The 21,492-nt window shown below is 50.1% G+C and overlaps 2 protein-coding genes across 6 annotated transcripts in view; one reads left to right on the forward strand and one right to left on the reverse strand.

Moving 5' to 3' along the window:
- Positions 1–226: 226 nt before the first annotated feature.
- Positions 227–14,728, reverse strand: NOB1 (NIN1 (RPN12) binding protein 1 homolog). Of its 2 annotated transcripts, XM_038367760.2 has the most exons (9): positions 14,520–14,728; positions 12,468–12,600; positions 11,153–11,286; positions 4,470–4,541; positions 3,716–3,859; positions 3,261–3,479; positions 2,272–2,369; positions 1,590–1,734; positions 227–917 (listed from the first exon to the last, which is right to left on the reverse strand). In XM_038367760.2, the coding sequence occupies exons 1-9, from the start codon at positions 14,661–14,663 to the stop codon at positions 648–650; spliced, it is 1,359 nt and encodes a 452-aa protein (XP_038223688.1). In that variant the 5' UTR covers positions 14,664–14,728; the 3' UTR covers positions 227–647. The 2 variants fall into 2 exon arrangements, with proteins under 2 accessions (XP_038223688.1, XP_043350658.1); XM_043494723.1 differs by lacking the exon at positions 3,261–3,479 and having other exon boundaries at positions 14,520–14,677.
- The window catches only part of WWP2 (WW domain containing E3 ubiquitin protein ligase 2), an 86,449-nt gene continuing 79,671 nt past the window's right edge, over positions 14,715–21,492 (forward strand). For 2 of the 4 annotated variants that reach the window (XM_043494722.1, XM_038367758.2), the window contains exon 1: positions 14,715–14,814. Coding sequence is in view for 1 of the 4 variants with exons in the window: in XM_043494721.1 (XP_043350656.1) it covers positions 15,380–15,466 (87 nt within the window). In the remaining 3 variants the exon portion in view is untranslated. Of the gene's footprint in view, positions 14,815–15,270; positions 15,467–21,492 lie in introns of those variants that run through there. The other 2 variants (XM_038367754.2, XM_043494721.1) reach the window with 2 other exon arrangements.

Genomic DNA, 21,492 nt, shown 5'->3' on the forward strand with positions numbered 1-21,492 from the left:
TGCCCTCGTTACGGATCCCTCACAACTGACAATGCGTACATCAGACACAACCACCCCGCTTGGTCTCTTAATGGGACCCTGAGCACTAGCTGCATTTCCAGCATCTTCATGCAAGGGCCAACATGAGGCCAAGTTCTACCGTTTACTACTTCCACAGCTGGTTCAGTCAACATGTTTTGCCTGTACCTTACTGGAGTGTAGCCAACTTGAAGTGAAACACATGAAATGCAATTCCCTTCTTTATTAGAAATGCCGAAGTGTCAGACGTGGTTATACAGCTCGGGGAAAGCGGCAGGAGTGGATAAAAGCCAGATTTGCTTTCCAGATCTAGTTTGATGAAGTACCACCTTCTTCCCTCCTGCAGCTCAGCTCAGAATCCACATCTCAGAGAATCACTTAACAGGCTCAATGCTGCCACCCAGCCATAGGTGTCTCCTGGCTCGCTAGGTGGCCAGCTGAGCATAGAAGCAGTGGCCCAAACCCCCTCTGAATCCAGCCAGCGTAACAAGCTTTGGAATCACACTGGGATGCCCAGTGACAATTCTTATCCTTCTGAGACCAGACATGGAAGTGTGGCATTGCTTATTGCCCTGAGTCAACAGCCCTTCCCTCATGATGCAGCCAGATCACAGTGGAGTCCCCTCCCTTCATCTCTTCCTCACAAACTTCTTGGTCGCTATGTTAGGGTTCATGCGCCGCCGGCCTGCACCCAGAGCTGCATCCCGGATCTGCAGGTTGGCTGCACGGCTATAGATATCGTTTTCTGCAAAGGGAGAAACTCCTGCAATGTAATCCGGGTCAAAGACATTGGTTTTCTGCCTTGCCTTCTGGGAAAGCCGCTGTTGAGGAAAGTGCTGGTCCTCAGCCAAGTGGGGGTTGCTGGCGTGTTTCCCCCCTTGGGGAGCAGGCAGTGAGTACTGTGAGAAAGAGTAAGGGTCATTAAGGAGCAGAGTCCCCTTGCAAAGCCAGGACATTAGATGGAGGCTGGCTCCTCCCAGGAACTCATCCCCAAATAGTGAGACTCAGTGATCTGTGAAGCGGTGACTGAATCAGTCTATGTACCTGCATAGGGCACCAAAATTTAAGATGAGGGGGCTCTTCTATCTAGCAGACAAAGGCATAACAATGGCTTGAAGCTGAAGCTAAACAAATGTAGGCCAGAACTAAGTGAGGGTAACTAACCACTGGAACAATTTACCAGGGTCCTAATGGATTCTCCAACACTAGAAGTTTTTAAATCAAGATTTTCTGAAAGATGTGCTCTAGTTCAACCACAGCTACTAGACGCAGAAATTAATTCAGGGAAATCCTATGACAGGAGGCCAGGCCAAATGATCGCAGTGGTCCCTGCTGGTCTTAATCTGAGAAACTCCTTCCATGCCAACAAGCCATAGCACAAGTGAAAGCAAACCCTGTATTATTTCACCACTGGAGTGTGAAAACATCCCCAGCACGCCTCTGTGCCTGGGGCCCCAACCCATTAACAAGAGACCTTGGTGCTCTCACTCAGTTTTGCTATGATTGCTAAGCTGTCATGACAGCACACCAGCCAGCACGTTGTGCCTAAGTCCCAATGATGAGCTACTCACCCGAAGCCCTCGTGTGTTCAGGACCTTTGGGTTGCGGGAGAAGTGCATGTGGAGGGTGCCATCAGCGCCCACGCTTACTGCAACTTTTTTCAGTGTCTTGTTGCCACAGTGCGGACAGAAGACCCTGGTCATGTCAGACGTTGTCCTAGAAAACCACAGAAGGGGTTCAGTGCTCCAGTATCACAGGGTGGCTGCAGCACTCTCCACAAGCTGGATTCTAGCAACCAGCTGGTCTGGGCTTAAAGTCCCAAACCCTCATAAGAGGATGGAGCCAGTCTGTGCACCAGATCCCGAAAGAGGAAGGTGACCCATGGAGTTAGGTGATGCGCTGGCTTAATGCACCTGTTTTTCATTACTGGAGTCTCAGAACCTAGGCTGCAATCTGAATGAGTTTGTTCAGACCCAATTTAACCCATGACCGGCATTTATCCCCCCAAATATACTCCACCACAGTATTTGGATAAAGCGGCCATCCCTGCTCAGAGGAAGCCCAGGACGAAGAGGGGATAGTACTGGTTAGAACTGAGATATCTGGGCTTAATCTCCCTGTCTGCACTCAACTGTTTTGTTTAACATTTATATTGCACCACTCAGCTGGCTAAGCACCAATGACCCCCTGACACCTCCTTGGCAAGAGTAACACTGCTCTTCACTAACAGGTTCCGATGCTTGCGACACGTACTTGAAGCAGCCATGACAGCGTAAGATGTAGCTTCTGGCTTGCCGGATCAGCATGCCATTCATTGCCAGCACGTGGAGACCCATCTGGAGCAGAACATTCTACAAAGAGGAGGAATAGCCATGGGGAAAACCCTGTAGGAGGAACCTCCAGGCAGCTCTTAAAGGCACCAATCAACATACAAACAACAATGCACATTGACAGAATTGTAGCAAACACATACAGATGGCAGGCCTCTGATACAGAACCAGCTTCGTGGATGGCCTAAAGATAGTTCTGGGAAGAGCTGTATGCCCAAAGCACGGTGAGGCATTATTGCTCCCCAGTACAGCTGAAGGCACTGACTGCTGCCTTGGAGTCTTGTTACCACAGTGTAGACAGAAGAGCCCACAGGAGTCCATCTAGCCCAGGAACCTCTCCCAGGGGCCAGTACCTGCTGCAGCAGCAGAAAACCTGGTGTTGGGCAATTTAGGCAATAACTGCCCATGGAGGTGTCTCTCTTCCTAACCCCTATTCGCTAGAGGTTAGTTTATGCCCTAAAACCAGATATTGACTATTTACCAAGCCTGGGTAGGGCCCATCTCTTCTCTAGAGCCAACTAACTGAAATGCCATCGGCAGTGAGGCATCAGCCTTTGTTCACCCCTTTTCTCATTGGCCAGGCAAGTGCATTACAGGGCAATAGAGTGCAGATGTTTCTGGCATTCCACTCGTGCTTAGGTGTCCCCATTAACTCCATGTTACAAACTGACCACTGAAGCCAGTTTCAAACCCAGGCACTTTGCTTCTCACCCTGCAGGGTGTGTGTGTACTTTATTGGTTTGGAAAACCCTAATGAATTACATGCCCTAGTTCTCCTCCTCTATCCGTTATTTTGCTGACTTGCTCAGTGATGTCCAGCAGAGGCGGAATCCTCCCTTTGCAGAAGCCCAGGTGCTTTGACCTCCATTCATCTAGGCATGTTATAACTGCAGTCACCCAGTCACTCCTTACCTGCATGGCAAAGTCTGTGGTCACACAGCCAACCTGCACATTGGCAGGAGCATCACAATGCCCCATACCCTGCTGGATCCGTTTGATGTTGTCGGGAGTTATCCAGCCTTCACCATCATCACTGTCCCCTTCACTTCCATCCTCCCCAGCATTTTCCTGATCCTCCCCAGACTGGAGACCTGCCGGTACCTCTGGGCTAATGGAAGCCGTGTGAACTTTCTGGAGGGCGAGAGACACTCAGTCAGATGTGACCTATGCAGCACCTAGACAGGCAAGGTGAGTGCTGCCGGAGAAGGGGGCACCAACCTAACTGCCACAAAGGTAGACAGGAGTGAGCTAGCAAGAGAATCCACAGAAACCAGGGAGCAAGGAAGCAGCAGCTGAAATGAATTGGGCAGCAGCTAAAATGAATTGGGCAAAGAATAAGGAATTAAAGAGGACACTCTGCCTCTCACCTGCAGCTCCTGCAAGTCCTTTTCAATGCTGGGCAGAGGGTTCCTCCAGTACAGGAAGGAGCTGAACTCTTGGCTCTCCTCTGCTGTTGCACGCAGGCCACTTTCAGATGTGGACAGACATGCATCTTCCTCCAAGTGCTTGGACTAGGTTTGAAAAAAATAGAAGAAAGTTAGTGGGACACAGGAAAGTGCCTCAGTTGATCTCTGTATGACTTTCATGCATGAAAGTCTAAGCAATTTAAAATCACTTTTTTTTTTTTAAATGGGCTGTTTGGTGTTCTGTAATATAATTTAAATGAAAAACCCTACATTCTAGTTACAATCCTGGAATTAGTTAACAAGTGTTCGTAACTTAACTTTCATGTGTTTAGGAAATGCTGAATAGTGACTTTTTTCTGTATTGTAGTTTAAATAAATTACAAAAACAATTGAAAGTGGTGTGATTTTTATATTGCATTATTTTGACAAATAAAAGATGCAGAATATTTTGCAGAATTGGTGGTTTTTTTGTTTTTTTTTGGTGCAGAATCCCTCAAGGAGTATTCTGCCATTGACTGACTTGTGAGATTTTGGACAAGTCCGAACCTCCCTCTGCCTCAGTTTCCCCAGGATACAAAGATCTCTACCTACCCCACAGCAGAGGATGAGCCTTCATAAGTGTGGAAGGCTCTTCCCTCCTCCTTCCCCCCGCCCCATGCTAGCGCCTTTCATTGGAGGATACGAGACCACTACCATAGCTAATGCAAACAGTTACCTTGGAAGGCAGGTGGAACCCTGCAACATGAACAGGAGCCTCTGGATGCTGTATGGTGGAGCTCAACTGAACCTGCAGGGGATTAAGAGCAACAATGAGTTTGGCAGGCAGAGCAGAATGCATGATGAGAGCCACCCTGGTCTAGTTCCTAAGCCAGCAACACAGGGATGGCCTGGGGCATTTCTATGAATCCTTCCAGCAATGGAGCTTAGTTGACTTTAACTGTTTTCCAAACCAGAATGGAAGGTGTTGACTAGCAGGCAGTTGACTGCGCTTTAACAGACGGCTAGAAACAAGCTGTTACAGCTCTGTGTTCAGTCCCCAGGATCTCTCAATTATATAATGTTTACACTACATAGTTCATAAGCTGCGCCCCAGAACTCGCATGTGAGGGATGGAGTGTGGGACTGGAGATGGGGGTGGGGGAAGCACACCTTTGGGGGGAGGGATAGCTCAATGGCCTGAGCACTGGCCTGCTAAACCCAGGGTTTAGAGGTCAATCCTTGCGGTGGCTATTTAGGGATCTGGGGCAAAAATTGGGGATTGGTCCTGCTTTGAGCAGGGGGTTGGACTAGATGACCTCGAGGTCCCTTCCAACCCTGATACGCTATGATTCTGGGACAGATTATGAATCCTCTCTGGGCCAAATCTGGGGTTTTTAGAGCCCCTTAATGTAGCTTGGCTCTTTCATCCAGCGTAAAGGAGCCAGAGTGGGGTTGTAGATATCACCTGTAGTATGTCCATAAAAAGCGACAGACTTCTAACAGGTAAATCTTTGTGATTCCATAGCTTATTAACTGACAGCTGTTTACATGCATTGTAAGGTATTTAATTTTTTGCTCTATACATTTTATAGAGACTGGAATTATTTGGAGGAAGGGTAGTGGGAAAGGGGACTTCAACATGGGGCAAGTCCTGCAAGCTGCTTGTTCACCTGGGCTATGGAAGAAAAGAAACAGTATGTGATCATGGAATTAGAGAACGTACGACAATGGATAATCACAAGGGAGCACAATTTTAAATTCTGATATTTCCTAACTTGAGTGTTTGAGTTGTACAAAATTAGCATTCTTTTAATGCAGGTTTACCAGATTACTCCTCAGGGAACTCTGTGCCACTGCATGTGTGCACAATTAATGAGCCGTGCCTATTTTTAATCTTTTGCACAGAAAAAAGCTTCTGTTGAAAAGTTACTGCAGTTCTGCCTTTTGCCCACCTGAGGGTGCTGTGGCAATTAAACACAGCAGCAGCTCCCAGCCAGCTAGGGAAGAGAGAGAGCCAGCTTGCAAAACCTTCTTCACAGCAGGCCAGATCAGAAGACGGGGCTGGGGAGTGGGTGTCAAACAGGGGCTCATAAGGGGTAGTGGGTGAGGACAGACTCGGGCAGAGACTGAATGGAAGTGGAAGCATAGGGCCATGGGGGGGAGGGAGATACAGAGCCACATGGTGATGGGGGAGGGGTGCAGCTGAGCGGCAGCGAACCAGCGGAGCAGCGGGGACAGCAGAGCAGCTCACAGCAGGAGTTTGCCTGGGAGTTCGCCTGGAGTGAGCCCAGTGAGGCTTACATCTTGCCAACGTCTCTGAGGAAGCTCATAGTAGGTAGGTGATATGGAAGGGGGGGGTTCAGCTGTTGTGACCTGCACTGGATGTGCCATGTTTGTCTTTCTTCCACAGGACAGAAGCGACTTTGTCTGTACAAAGTGCAAGCTGGTCTCCATATTGGAAGAGAAGATTGAAGGTCTGGAGCAACAGGTAACGACCCTGCGTTGTATACGAGAGACTGAGGATTTTCTGGACCAAACTCAGGATAGCCTTCTAGGGGCACAAAGCTCTAAAGATATAGAGCAGGTTGCACAGAGGAGCCAAGAGGCCAGTGAAGAAGCTTGGCAACATGTGACCTCCAGAAGAGGTAAGCGGAATGTCCGGGTTCCAGTAACACAGACACAGGTAACTAACCGCTTTCATGTTCTCTCCACAGGTACCAATGCGGAGAGTGGACCAGATGATATGTCTGGGGGGAGAAAGCAGAAGGAGACTCCACTGGTTGGGAGGCATGAGATGCGATGTCCTGAGGTTGGGGGTTCCACGACCACCACTCCCAAGAGGAGAAGGCGGGTGGTGGTGGTCGGGGACTCTCTCCTCCGGGGGACTGAGTCATCTAGCTGCCGCCCTGACCGGGAAAACCGAGAAGTCTGCTGCTTGCCAGGGGCTAAGATTCGTGATGTGACGGAGAGACTGCCGAGACTCATCAAGCCCTCGGATCGCTACCCCTTCCTGCTTCTCCACGTGGGCACCAATGATACTGCCAAGAATGACCTTGAGCGGATCACTGCGGACTACGTGGCTCTGGGAAGAAGGATAAAGGAGTTGGAGGCGCAAGTGGTGTTCTCGTCCATCCTCCCCGTGGAAGGAAAAGGCCTGGGTAGGGACCGTCGAATCGTGGAGGTCAACGAATGGCTACGCAGGTGGTGTCGGAGAGAAGGCTTTGGATTCTTTGACCATGGGATGGTGTTCCATGAAGGAGGAGTGCTGGGCAGAGACGGGCTCCATCTTACGAAGAGAGGGAAGAACATCTTTGCCAGCAGGCTGGCTAACCTAGTGAGGAGGGCTTTAAACTAGGTTCACCGGGGGAAGGAGACCAAAGCCCTGAGGTAAGTGGGAAAGCGGGATACCGGGAGGAAGCACAGGCAGGAATGTCTGTGAGGGGAGGGCTCCTGCCTCATACTGGGAATGAGGGGCGATCAACAGGTTATCTCAAGTGCTTATATACAAATGCACAAAGCCTTGGAAACAAGCAGGGGGAACTGGAGGTCCTGGTGATGTCAAGGAATTATGACGTGATTGGAATAACAGAGACTTGGTGGGATAACTCACATGACTGGAGTACAGTCATGGATGGTTATAAACTGTTCAGGAAGGACAGGCAGGGCAGAAAAGGTGGGGGAGTAGCACTGTATGTAAGGGAGCAGTATGACTGCTCAGAGCTCCGGTACGAAACTGTGGAAAAACCTGAGTGTCTCTGGATTAAGTTTAGAAGTGTGTGCAACAAGAGTGATGTCATGGTGGGAGTCTGCTATAGACCACCGGACCAGGGGGATGAGGTGGATGAGGCTTTCTTCCGGCAACTCACGGAAGCTACTAGATCGCATGCCCTGATTCTCATGGGTGACTTTAATTTTCCTGATATCTGCTGGGAGAGCAATACAGCGGTGCATAGACAATCCAGGAAGTTTTTGGAAAGCGTAGGGGACAATTTCCTGGTGCAAATGCTAGGGGAGCCAACTAGGGGGAGCGCTTTTCTTGACCTGCTGCTCACAAACCGGGTAGAATTAGTGGGGGAAGCAAAAGTGGATGGGAATCTGGGAGGCAGTGACCATGAGTTGGTTGAGTTCAGGATCCTGACGCAGGGAAGAAAGGTAAGCAGCAGGATACGGACCCTGGACTTCAGGAAAGCAGACTTTGACTCCCTCAGGGAACAGATGGCCAGGATCCCCTGGGGGACTAACATGAAAGGGAAGGGAGTCCAGGAGAGCTGACTGTATTTCAAGGAATCCCTGTTGAGGTTACAGGGACAAACCATCCCGATGAGTCGAAAGAATAGTAAATATGGCAGGCGACCAGCTTGGCTTAATGGTGAAATCCTAGCGGATCTTAAACATAAAAAAGAAGCTTACAAGAAGTGGAAGGTTGGACATATGACCAGGGAAGAGTATAAAAATATTGCTCGGGCATGTAGGAAAGATATCAGGAGGGCCAAATCGCACCTGGAGCTGCAGCTAGCAAGAGATGTCAAGAGTAACAAGAAGGGTTTCTTCAGGTATGTTGGCAACAAGAAGAAAGCCAAGGAAAGTGTGGGCCCCTTACTGAATGAGGGAGGCAAGCTAGTGACAGAGGATGTGGAAAAAGCTAATGTACTCAATGCTTTTTTTGCCTCTGTTTTCACTAACAAGGTCAGCTCCCAGACTGCTGTGCTGGGCATCACAAAATGGGGAAGAGATGGCCAGCCCTCTGTAGAGATAGAGGTGGTTAGGGACTATTTAGAAAAGCTGGACGTGCACAAGTCCATGGGGCCGGACGAATTGCATCCGAGAGTGCTGAGGGAATTGGCGGCTGTGATTGCAGAGCCCTTGGCCATTATCTTTGAAAACTCGTGGCGAACGGGGGAAGTCCCGGATGACTGGAAAAAGGCTAATGTAGTGCCCATCTTTAAAAAAGGGAAGAAGGAGGATCCTGGGAACTACAGGCCGGTCAGCCTCACCTCAGTCCCTGGAAAAATCATGGAGCAGGTCCTCAAAGAATCAATCCTGAAGCACTTAGAGGAGAGGAAAGTGATCAGGAACAGTCAGCATGGATTCACCAAGGGAAGGTCATGCCTGACTAATCTAATCGCCTTTTATGATGAGATTACTGGTTCTGTGGATGAAGGGAAAGCAGTGGATGTATTGTTTCTTGACTTTAGCAAAGCTTTTGACACGGTCTCCCACAGCATTCTTGTCAGCAAGTTAAGGAAGTATGGGCTGGATGAATGCACTATAAGGTGGGTAGAAAGCTGGCTAGATTGTCGGGCTCAACGGGTAGTGATCAATGGCTCCATGTCTAGTTGGCAGCCGGTGTCAAGTGGAGTGCCCCAGGGGTCGGTCCTGGGGCCCGTTTTGTTCAATATCTTCATAAATGATCTGGAGGATGGTGTGGATTGCACTCTCAGCAAATTTGCGGATGATACTAAACTGGGAGGAGTGGTAGATACGCTGGAGGGGAGGGATAGGATACAGAAGGACCTAGACAAATTGGAAGATTGGGCCAAAAGAAATCTAATGAGGTTCAATAAGGATAAGTGCAGGGTCCTGCACTTAGGATGGAAGAATCCAATGCACCGCTACAGACTAGGGACCGAATGGCTCGGCAGCAGTTCTGCGGAAAAGGACCTAGGGGTGACAGTGGACGAGAAGCTGGATATGAGTCAGCAGTGTGCCCTTGTTGCCAAGAAGGCCAATGGCATTTTGGGATGTATAAGTAGGGGCATAGCGAGCAGATCGAGGGACGTGATCGTTCCCCTCTATTCGACACTGGTGAGGCCTCATCTGGAGTACTGTGTCCAGTTTTGGGCCCCACACTACAAGAAGGATGTGGATAAATTGGAAAGAGTACAGCGAAGGGCAACAAAAATGATTAGGGGTCTAGAGCACATGACTTATGAGGAGAGGCTGAGGGAGCTGGGATTGTTTAGTCTGCAGAAGAGAAGAATGAGGGGGGATTTGATAGCTGCTTTCAACTACCTGAAAGGGGGTTTCAAAGAGGATGGCTCTAGACTGTTCTCAATGGTAGCAGATGACAGAACGAGGAGTAATGGTCTCAAGTTGCAATGGGGGAGGTTTAGATTGGATATTAGGAAAAACTTTTTCACTAAGAGGGTGGTGAAACACTGGAATGCGTTACCTAGGGAGGTGGTAGAATCTCCTTCCTTAGAGGTTTTTAAGGTCAGGCTTGACAAAGCCCTGGCTAGGATGATTTAACGGGGACTTGGTCCTGCTTTGAGCAGGGGGTTGGACTAGATGACCTTCTGGGGTCCCTTCCAACCCTGATATTCTATGATTCTATGAAGAGCTACATAAGGATAGAGGGTAGCTGGGTTGGGGTACAGACACATGGGGATGCAAGGTGCAGGTGTCTGAACGGAGGTGGAAGGACACATGTGGACAGGGGGTGCAAGAACACATGGGGATGGGGGGAGTGGGTGTCTGAGTGGGGGTGGAGGGACACATGTGCCTGACTGAATGGGAGAGGCTAGGGGTCAGCTAGGGTCTGCATGGGAGAAGCTCCCTAATAGTCCCTCCCACCCACCAAAAAAACCTATTCCATACTTTTCCCACCCATACTCAACAACCCTCCAAGTTCACACCCAGGTTCCTTCCCAGCAATTTACTTCCCTCTCTTCGCTCCCTTACCCCTGACTTCCACCAGCCTTGCACTGCTTCTGAGGGACGTGGGAAATATGGTTCTGTATAGTAGTTTAAATGAATTATTACTCAAAGTTCTGTATTAATATGCCTAGTAAGGAATCTATTTGTCAAATATTTTCTGAATTTTTTTGTTGTCCGTATTGTTACTTGCTGACACATTTTGAAATAAATGACCAAAAATAATTTAACGTATGAACGGCCATAGTGGGTCAGACTAAAGGTCCAACTAGCCCAGTATCCTGTCTTCTGAGAGTGGCCAATGTCAGGTGCCCCAAAGGGAATGAACAGAACAGGTAATCATCAAGAGATCCATCCCCTGTCGCATATTCCTAGCTTCTAGCAAACAGAGGTTACAGACACATGCGGATAATAGCCACTGATGGACCTATCCTCCATGAATTGAAACTGGTGTGATTATATTGTGTAATCAGATGTAATATTTCACCTAAGTTCTATAATGCAGCCAGATATTTCTTAAAACCAGCAGAGCTTTTTGGAGACCAGACCAAAAGGGTCATGTGACATGGCACCAGGCCATGACAGTAGATGCAGACTGAATTTTACATCAAGAATAGGGATTAAACATTCCCCTCACCTTTCTCACGACTTTACACCCTCACCAAACATCTCTGAAAAGCCCAGTCGCTTCTGAAGACAGTAATCCTGAAGGACCTACACAGCACGAGGGTAGCGGATTGGGTTAGTCACTCCAGGAGAGTTTACCTTTTTTTCTGGCTCTGTCTTCAGATGAGCCACCCCAACAGTCTCTGCCTCCAGCTGGTAGGTTAGGGCTAGCACCTGGAGATCTGTGGCTGACAGACTGGGGTAGTCGCCAGTCTTTTTTGAAAAATCTGTCACTATAACAAAGTGAGAGTGCCGTCATTGGGGGATTCCACCTGGGTAAGTCCAACAGTTAGCAGATACATGGATACTAATAAGCGCTTTCACAGGCAATTAGAACTTTCAGAAAAATACAAAATACAGAGGTTGGCTTGGGGTAGCTGTAGAGGCTGCTCTTTCACTTGAACCATTCCCATCTATTGAGAATTCTTCCCATAGCCCCCACCCTCTTAAAGGCATTTTCTTTTTAAATCTCACCTTAAAACCTTTTCTTACAGGCCTAGGGGTAGCTCTACATAAAAACTGTCTGGGCTGCTCTATCAAAGAGCATTTATCTGCTGAGCTCAAGAATATTTTTGGAAAGAATCCAGACATAGCATCACTTTTCTCTTGAAAAGTGACAGTAAGGTTGTTTTAGGCTCAAGATGTAGGTTTTAGTAGTAATGGGCTAAGCTGCTCAAAGATTCCTACAATCTATCATGCCTCTCCTCATCTATTACAGCCACTAGAATCATTTAGATGTGACAATGATCCCCTCTGTGGAATGTCTGAAATAAATTCCATGAGAATAATTTTATTTGAACACTAACTTTCCCCCAGAGGGATTTCAACCCAAAGACCACAGCCTTGTGCCACTGCATGAGAACTAGGAAGCAAAAGTGATTAGAAATAAAAGTAAAAACTGACTATTCTGCTGTCCTGGGTCGGGTGGGGAGTAGATTAACAGCAGCAATGGTGAGAGTATGTTGGGACTCTTAAAATTGTTTAGAGCATAAGCTTTCGTGAGCTACAGCTCACTTCATCGGATGCATTTGGTTTTTTTGTTTCCACCAAATGCATCCGATGAAGTGAGCTGTAGCTCACGAAAGCTTATGCTCTAATAAATTTGTTAGTCTCTAAGGTGCCACAAGTACTCCTTTTCTTTTTTGCGAATACAGACTAACACGGCTGCTACTCTGAAACTTAAAATTGTTTGTTTCAATCACAGGAGCAGGAGCTAAATAAAGGAATAGGGCTTTCATCCTGACATTTAACATTGACATCCAAGGCTACGGTTAATGGAATCCAGGCACACTTTCTATGACGAAAAATACCTATTCAGAGAAAAGTTGTTCAAGTGCCAGCCCGGGCAGGAAGGATACTGAGTTAGCAGCTAGGACAATGCTCTGCTAGTTGACGTTGAGACCAGCTCACCTACCTAATTTAACGTACTCAGGGAAGGGCTGTTTGAAGTGAAGCTGGTAGGGCAGCACGGCCAGTCGCCTCCTGGTTTCCTTGTCCCGGATTTCACTGACCACCTCCTTAATAGTGTAAATGTTTCTACCAAAGTCCTGTTGTATGAGAAACACAAGAATTCCTGCTATTAGGAACAAACAGACAAATGACTCTGATTCCAAGGCCAGAATGCACACGGGGATGCCCATCCCTGCAGACAGCATGGTGTGGTTCCAAAGCAGCTCCATATACAGCACCCATCACCATGGAGCCAGATGCTGAAACACCCCAACCTCCTCTCACCCCATAGATGGGAGAGGGGCTGCCAGGCTCAGGGAAGGCTTGGCTCCCCTGCTCTGCAGCCACTGGCTGAGACAGAAAGGCAGTGTTTTGGTGGGGCCACTGGATGATCAAGGTACTAAAGGAGCATGCCATTCTGAAGAAGCTAAATGAATTCTTTGCATCAGCCTTCACTGCAAAAAATGTGAGGGCGATTCCCACATCTGAGCCATTATTTTAGGTGGCAAATCTGAAGAACTATCCCAGATTGAGGTGTCATCAGAGGAAGTTTTAGAACAAATTTATGAATTAAACAGTAAGAAGTTACCAGAACCAGAGGATATTCACCCAAGAGTTCTGAAGAAACTAAAACACGAAATCAAAGAACTATTAACTGCGGTATGTAACTTATCACTTAAACCACATTTGTACAAGATGACTGGAGAACAGGTAATGTGATACCAATTTTTATAAAGGCTCCAGAGGCAATCCTGGCAATCACAGTCCAATAAGCCTAACTTCAGTACCAGGCAACTTGATTGAAATTGTAATAAAGAACACAATTATCAGAAACATAGATGAATACGATTTGTTGGGGAAGAGTCAACATGGCTTTTGTAAAGGGAAGTCATGCCTCACCAATCTCTTAGAATTCTTTGAGGGTCAACAAATGTGGACAAGGGTGATTAGTGGATATCGTGTACTTGGACTTTCAGAAAGCCTTCGACAAGGTTTCTCACCAAAGGCTCTTAATTAAAATAAGCAGTCACGGGATAAGAGGGAAGGTCCTCTCACGGATCAGTAACTGGTTAAGAAACAGGAAACAAACAAAGGATAGGAATAAATGGTCAGTTTTCAGAACAGAGAGAAGTAAATAGTGAGATGTGCCAGGGGTCTGTACCAGCACTGTTCATCATGTTCATAAATGATCTGGAAAAAGGGATAAACAGTGAGGTTGCAAAGTTTGCAGACGACATACAAATACTCAATCCACAGTAGACTGTAAAGAGTTGCAAAGGGATCTCGCTAAACTGGGCAGCAGTGGGCAACAAAACGGCGGACAAAATTCAATATTGATAAATGCAAAGTAACGCCCATTGGAAAACATAACCCCAGCTACAGAGACAAATAATGGGGTCCAAATTAGCTGTTACCGCTCAGGAAAGAGACCTTGGAGTCACTGTGGAGAGTTCTCTGAAAACATCCACTCCATGTGCAGCAGCAGCAGCAGCCAAAAAAGCGAACAGAAGGCGCGGCACCATCACGCCATAGATAGAACAGACCATACTGTTTCTCTATAAATCCACGCTAGGCCCACAGCTCGAAGACCGCGTGCAGTTGTGGTCGCCCATCTCCGAAAAGATCGACTGGACTTAGAGAAGGGCCGCAGGAGAGGCCTGCGGCTGGGCACCGCTTCCGCCTGGGGCGAGAGGAGAGACTGGGCGCGCGCAGCCCGGCCCGGGGGCGGCGGATCTGGGAACGGGGGGAGCCTGACCCCTCGCCCGACGCGCGGCGGCCGGGGCACCTCGCCGGGCACGCTGTGAAGGCCCAAAGAATCACGGGGAGGGCCTCGCTAAGTCGCCCTGGCTGGGCCCCGGAGCTCCGCGCGGCGGGGACGGCTCCCGCCATCCCTGCCCGGCCCGGCCCGGCCCGGCCGCTCTCGCCTGCCGGAGCTTTCCCATAAGGCCCGGCCCGCGGGAACCGCCCCCCGGCCCCGCCTCGCCTCGCCTCGCCTCGCCGCTCCCCGCCGCGGTACCTGGAGCGGCGCCCCGCGCAGAAAGGCCCCGGCGTCCGCCACGACGTGCTCCGCCGCCGCCGCCGCCATCTTGGACCTCGCGGATTCCGCGGGCCTGCCCCACGGCATGCTGGGAGCGGTAGTGTTTGTGGGGCCGCGATGCATGCCGGGACCGGCGCTGTTTCGTTGCCATGGTGCACGCCGGAAGCGGCGGTTCCCTCAGGCCCCGTGCCACATTTCCGGGCTCCGAGTCAGGTGGGGAGCCGCTGTCACATGACCGCGATCGCAGCCGGAAGTGGAGGCGAAGCCGTCGCCGGTAAATAGGGAGGGGGCTGGAGGGGCAGCTCGCTCGGCTCGGCTCGGCTCGGCGCCCCGCCCCGCCCCGCCCGCGGGCCCCCTGGTCCGGCGAGTGTCGGGCCCGGGCCGGCCTGGGCCCAGCCCAGCCGGCCGCGGCGGCGTGTGGCCGGGGGCTCTGGTCCCCCGGGTGCGGGCGGCTGCTGGGCTGAGCCAGGGGCCGCTAACCCGGCTGTCCTGGGCTCAGGCCTAGAGTGGCCCCGGCGGGAGGCAGGGCAGCGGCTAGGGGTCTGCGGCCGAGTCCCGGCGTCCCTGCGGGGGCAGAGCGACTCCGGCTACCTCGGGTGCGGTGGGGGCGGCTCGGCTACCCCCAGTGGCCGCAGCGTGGGGGCGGGGGGAAGGCTTCGTCCCTTGTCCTCCCCCTGGATCCTCAGGGCTGCTGGACGGGGGGTCTCGCTGTTGAGTTTTGGGCGGGGCCCCCTCCCGCCCAAGCTGCTGGCGTTGCTGTGGCAGGGGAGATTCCTAGTGAGTCTCGGTGTCTCTGTGCCAGGCTTTGGGGCTGCTGGGCCTTGCCCTTGGCCGAAGGAATGGATGGGCTAGTAGAGAGTCAGTGGCCCTCTCTCAGGCAGGAGGTGAAAAGGTGCGCCCTGGTGTCTGAGCTCCACGGGGATAAGGTAGCATTTTACACCTAACATCAGCTGTGTGAGGTGGGTCCCATCCCAAAGCCCTAGTCTGACTAGGGCACAGATAGGCAGCTTGGCATCAGCATGTTTTATTTATCAGCACGTCCATCTAGCCCGCTATCCTGTCTCTGACAGGACCAGTGTTTCAGGTCATGTACGTTAGAGGGCAGTTGGATTGATTCACCCCTGTATTCCCCTCCTAGCTTCTGGCAGTCAGAGCTTTAGGGTTGCCCCAAGCTTGGGGTTGCACTCCTCACCACCTTGGCAAATAGCCACTGATGGACCTTTTGTCCCTGAACTTATCTAGTTCTTTTTTGAACCCAGTTATACTTTCATTGCCAGAGGATGTTGTTATGGCCAAGTTCCACAGGTTAATTGTGTTGTGTGGAAAAATATTTTCTCTGGTTTATATTAAACCTGCTGCCTATTAATTTCCTTGGGTGACCCTTGGTTTTTGTATTGTGGGAAAGGGTAAATAACATTCCCCCCTTCCCAATGATTTCATAGGCCTGTATCATATCCCCCTGAGCCATCTCATTTCTAAGCTGAACAGCACTTATCTCTTTAATCTTTCCTTGGATGGAAACTATTCCATAGCCTTTAACATCTTCCTTCTCTGGATCTTGTCCAATTCCACTATATCCTTTTTGAGCTGGGATGACCAGAACTGGGCACAGTATTCAAGTATTCTGATTCTGCAGATAGCTCCATGGCTACTGCTCACAGCTTCCACAGCAGTGGAATGAGTCCTGATCCATCTTCTCTGTTTGCAGCATTGCTGTTCTGAAACCTTGGGGACATCAGTGAAAATTGACACAAGGGGGTCGATTTAATTCTCCTATTCCTTGGGGAAAGTGCTAAGCAGCAAAGGTGGCAGGCATTCGAGTTCACTGCGAGATGCAGTGAAAATACCTTCCATGCAGCTGGAGGCTGGGGAAAGAGGGGGGGGGCAGCAGATACTTTGCCCCCCACTGCAGTAGCCCCCCAGCTCTTGGGTTGTGGGGCGGGGGGGAGAGGCAAGAAAGGGAGTGAGGCCATCCCTCCTGGAAGCCAGTCAAGGTTTCAGGTGTGTGACACTTCATTTACTTCGAAGCCAGAAGCTGATCTGCAAGATGCCCCAGAGACAGCATCCCACCATTAGCCAATTGCTCTTAGGTGGGTGAGATTTCATGTTTGCTCCTGCCTAGTATGTGATTAGTAAAAGTTTCCAGTCCTGCAGTATGTTGTACATGTGCCCTGGGCAGTGTATTCTGTGGCCATGGAATTTGTTGCAGGCACCGCACCCCGCCCCAGCATTGTGCTCCAGAGTCTGACTTCAATTTGCAAACCTCTCTAGCCCCTCTGGCTGTGAAAAGCAATGCCTGATGTGTGCAGGCTTGGCAAGTCAGCTTGCATCAGTAGCCTTGAGAGTTGTGAACTGTCCCATTCATCTCAACGGTTCGTTAGTTTTTAATCTACCAACAGAACGTTGTTGATGAGCTGTTTCACTGTTAATCAGTGCAGCAAAAACATGCTCATTCCAATGTCGCTCCCTGTCTCAGGTGCCAGAAGCCCCCAGCGTGTTCTCAGTAGAAAGCTCTGGTGCATGCTGAAAATGTAGCAGTGGCGTAAAAAATATTGAACTCTGTTACTTCCACAGCTGCATTAATCCAGGTAATGCAATGGAAGAGAGAGGGTCAGGCAATGCTTACAACTAATGTGACCAGGTATCCGGTCGAAAAGGGACCCTGGCGGCCCTGGTCACCACTGCAGGCTGGGCCGTTAAAAGTCCTGTCAGTGGTGCTGCAGTGCTAAGGCAAGCTAGTCCCTACCTGTCCTGGGACACCGTGCTGTGCCCTGGAAGCAGCCAGCAGGTCTGGCTCCTAGGCAGGGGGCCTATGGGGTTCTGTGCGCTGGGGACCGTGCCTGCATGCAAAAGCAGTGCTTGGAGCCTCCTGGCCCTTCCGCCTAGGACCCAGACCTGCTGGCTGCTTCCAGAGTGCATGCAGTGCCAGGACAGGCAGGGAGCCTGCCTTAGCCCTGCTGCTGACCGAGGTAAGCCCCTGCCCCAACCCCCCTGCCCCAGCCATGAGCTCCCACAAACCCCTCATCCCTGGCCCCAGCCCAGAGCCCTCATCCCCAGCCCAGAGCCATCACCCCCTTGAACCCCTACCCCAGCCCAGAGTCCCCTCCCACACCCTGAACCCCTCATCCCCAGCCGAATGCTAGGGCCAGCACCCCCTCCTGCACCCCAACCCCCTGGTCTAAATCTGCACACATTCCAAATCCCTCGGCCCCAGCCTGGAGCCCCTTCCTGCACCCCAAATCCCTCATCTCCAGAGCCTGCACCCCAGCTGGAGCCCTCGCCCCATCCTACACCCCTACCCCAGCCCAGTGAAAATGAGTGAGGATGGGGGAGAGCAAGCCACCGAGGGAGAGGAAATGTAGTGAGTAGGGGATGGGGCCTTGGGGAAGGGGCAGGGTTAGGGTGTTTGGTTTTATGCGACTAGAAAGTTGGCAACCCTACTTCCAACACTCCTTCAGGGCTAGAAGATCTGGGTTCCATTGTTCGAGCTGTTGTGGCCTTCCTGTGTGACCTTCTTAGTCACTTAGGCCCTGTCCCCATGTGAGTTTTGTAGCACTTTAACTGTACTGCTATCATCAAAGCAGTACAACCCCTCTGAATGTGCATGCAGGTAGATCTGTATAAAGGTGCTTTATAGCAGCAGGGCTATTCTGTGCTCAGATACTGCAGTAAGGCGGGGCTGGGCCTGGAAGTATCTAGGACAGCCATGTGGATTGACTTCTTCACCTCCTGTGTAATTCCATGCAAGTCCTTATGCTGAATGTGCTGGGAGCTGCTGCAGAATGTCCACCTACTGCAGCGGTGTACTGCTGAGAACAGGCAGTCTTGCTGCGTACAGCCTTCTTGCTAAACAGCAGCTAGGAAGTCCGTGCCAAATGCAGTGGCCTGTGAGCAGCGCTTTCACAGACAATTAGTATGTTCAGAGAAATACAAAATACTGAGGTTGGCTTGGGGTAGCTGTAGAGGCTGCTCTTTCACTTGAACCATTCCCATCTATTGAGAATTCTTCCCATAGCCCCCACCCTCTTAAGGGCATTTTCTTTTTAAATCTCACCCTAAAAGCTTTTCTTGTAGGCCTAGGGGTAGCTCTACATAAAAACTATCTGGGCTGCTCTATCAAAGATCATTTATCTGCTGAGCTCAAGAATATTTGGAAAGAATCCAGATGTAGTCCACCTTCTACAGAGGATGCAAACCATTGCCGAGCAAACTGTTTGTTTTAAAACAGCTTGAATGGGGTAGAGGGGCCAAAGCCTAGATCACAAGTGAGGGCCAGTTGGTGTCCTCAGTCTTGTACGTCCCAACCAGCTCATAACTTGGTAGCATTAGGGGTCTGCAGAGGGTTTGGACCTGGGATGAGATGCTGATTTAATAGAAATGTGTGTCCTTATCTAATCCTCTACCCTGCACAACCACTAAAGATCCCATGATGATCTCGGGGGAATGGATGTTTGTCCTTGGCCGAAATGACCCCTCAGTTCTGTTGCGGTGTGCTGCCTGGATGCTGCTTCCCCCAGAGGTGGCTGTATTTTGGTGGTGCTCTGTGAATGTAATTTGTGAAGTGCGCTGGGATCTGTCAGGGTGAACAGAGCTACAGACATAAAATGCTGTCATAGTGTTATCAGTCTGTTTCCTAACTGTGCAAGTGCTACTGCTTGTGTTTGGTCATATGGGGCTATTTATAAAGACTGCTGGATAATTCAGGGTAGCTTCCACTTGCCTGAGCCATACTGCAGAACTGTCAATGAGGTCAGGAGACCCCGACCCAGAGAAAGAGCCTTCTCTGAATTCCAGTCTTCAGGACTCATGAGGGAGGGGCCATCCAGTGGGGAATCTCAGCTGGTGGGGCTTGGGATCCAGCCAGTAGAGATCTTAACAGTGAGCCTGGACCTATGAAAAGGCCACCTTATGGAACTAAACCCTAATGAGAAAGATTTGGGCTGCCCTTGAGGACTTCTAGTACTCTCCCATGTGATGCTAGGCCACTCATTTCCTCTGTAGTAAGATAGAATCACAGATGCATGCGTAGGACTGGAAGAGACCTTGAGAGGTCATTTAGTCCAGTCCCCTGCACTCAAGGCAGGGCTATGTAATATCTAGACCAGAGGTTCTCAAACTGTGATCTGCAGATCACCAGTGGTCTATAAGCTCCATTCAGATGGTCCATGGATCGTTCCCTCTCGGGTGCATGCCTGGGCGGCCGGCACACGAGAGAATGAAGGGCCACCCACCTAATTCATGGAACTGTGCAGGCGTGGCTCTACTAATGAGCTGCCTGGACCCTGGAGAAGACACGTGTAAGGTGAGGTGGTGGCCTTGGGGGGTAGGTGGGAGGGGGCAGTGGGGTGAGAAGAGGGGATACGGGAATTTAGGATGTGCAGGGCTGTGACAGCCAGAGAAAGAGGCGACTTTCCCAAGCTCCAGGGCTGTGGCTGCCGGGGAGAGATCCCTTCTCAGACCCAGCTCGGGGGGGGGGGGGGGAAGGGGCTGCTGCGGTGGGGGAGATTACCCCCTCCTTCCCAGCTAGGGGGCTGCTGTGGCGGGGGAGAGGACACATCCATCGCATTAGAAAGGTAAGACTAATATTAAAATGAGTTATGTGCTTTTGTTTGTAGAACAAAAAAGTTAAGTTTTTTTTTATATATATATATATATATAGCGCTTTTATCCAAAGTGCTTAACAATAGTTAGCTAATGGAACAAATGACATTTGGAAAGATCACTAAGTGATCTGCTGAAACCCTCAGCAATTTTCAAGTGGTCTGTGGGGGAAAAAAAAAGTTTGAGAACCACTGAACTAGACCATTTCTGACAAGTATTTGTTTTGTTAATCTTGTTTCTGTCAGGACTTCCTAAAGGATCCTCAAGCTGTTTAGTCACATACACTAGTCACGAACCAGCCAAATGCAGCCAGCATCACTGTTCAGTGGTGTGGGGCAGAAAGTGAAGGCAACTGTGTCCTCTTAACCTTGGGGGGACATCTCTCTCCCTGTGCCATGCTGTTAGAATTGTGATCAGCAGATGCCTTTGAGTTTGATCACCCCAGGTGGGGCCGGTGGGCTGAGCAATCTCTGTACTTTGGAACACTCTCCCTGCAAGGCCTGAGTTTATTGCCCTTCCAGTTCCTGGCACTTAGCAAACCCCAGCTGCTGTGTGGGCATTGGGCATGGGCTGAGGGGCAGTGGAGACTGGGGGTTAAGCAGCCTGTGTCCCTTGACTGATAACTAAGTGAAGTTTGCAGGCTGTGAGGAAGGGGAAGAGCTGCTGCTTTGGCTGGATCCAAATTTATTTGGTGCTTAGAAGTCAAGGGCACACAGAGCTTTCGACAGGAGCTCTTTGGTGTGTGGTATGTATGAGACCGAAATGAAAAAAGACCAGTTGAATAACCTGAGGGTGCTTATGGGAGTAGAGCATGGATCTTGAGTGGTTGTGCAGGGCAGAGGGTAGGTGAGACGTATTTCTGTTAAGTCAGCGTCTCAGCTCAGACTGGCGTGACTTCCTGCTGTCCCAGGTCCAAACTCCTGTCCAGACCGAAACAGACACCTGGCCTCTTGCCAAAGGCTCTCTAATGATCTCTGTTGTATTCATTTAGATAGAATAAATGCGCCATAGGAAGTAACTTAACGCTGTCATTGTCCAACAAAAAACAGTGCTAAACAAGGGCTGGGGTTTAATATATAGAGACCTCACCTTGCTCGGTGCCCCAGCAAACACTTTTTTAACCTTTTATTAAAGAAAGAAAAGGAAAACCAGTTAAGGCCCTGGGAACGTCAAGTATGAACTAAGGCTTCCATCTGAACAATGTCCTTTGTTTCTGTACACTGGAAAGAAAACCCCCTTTCTGAGTCTCTTAGATGGCATCAAAGATGGCAGTACTGCCCTTGTGGGGAAAAGAGAAGCTAGCTGGGCTGGAGCTGCTGCTGTGGCTATAGCCCAATCCCGTTTCATCCCA

The sequence above is a fragment of the Dermochelys coriacea genome, chromosome 12, assembly GCF_009764565.3.
Source record: "Dermochelys coriacea isolate rDerCor1 chromosome 12, rDerCor1.pri.v4, whole genome shotgun sequence".
Lineage (NCBI taxonomy): Eukaryota > Metazoa > Chordata > Testudines > Dermochelyidae > Dermochelys > Dermochelys coriacea.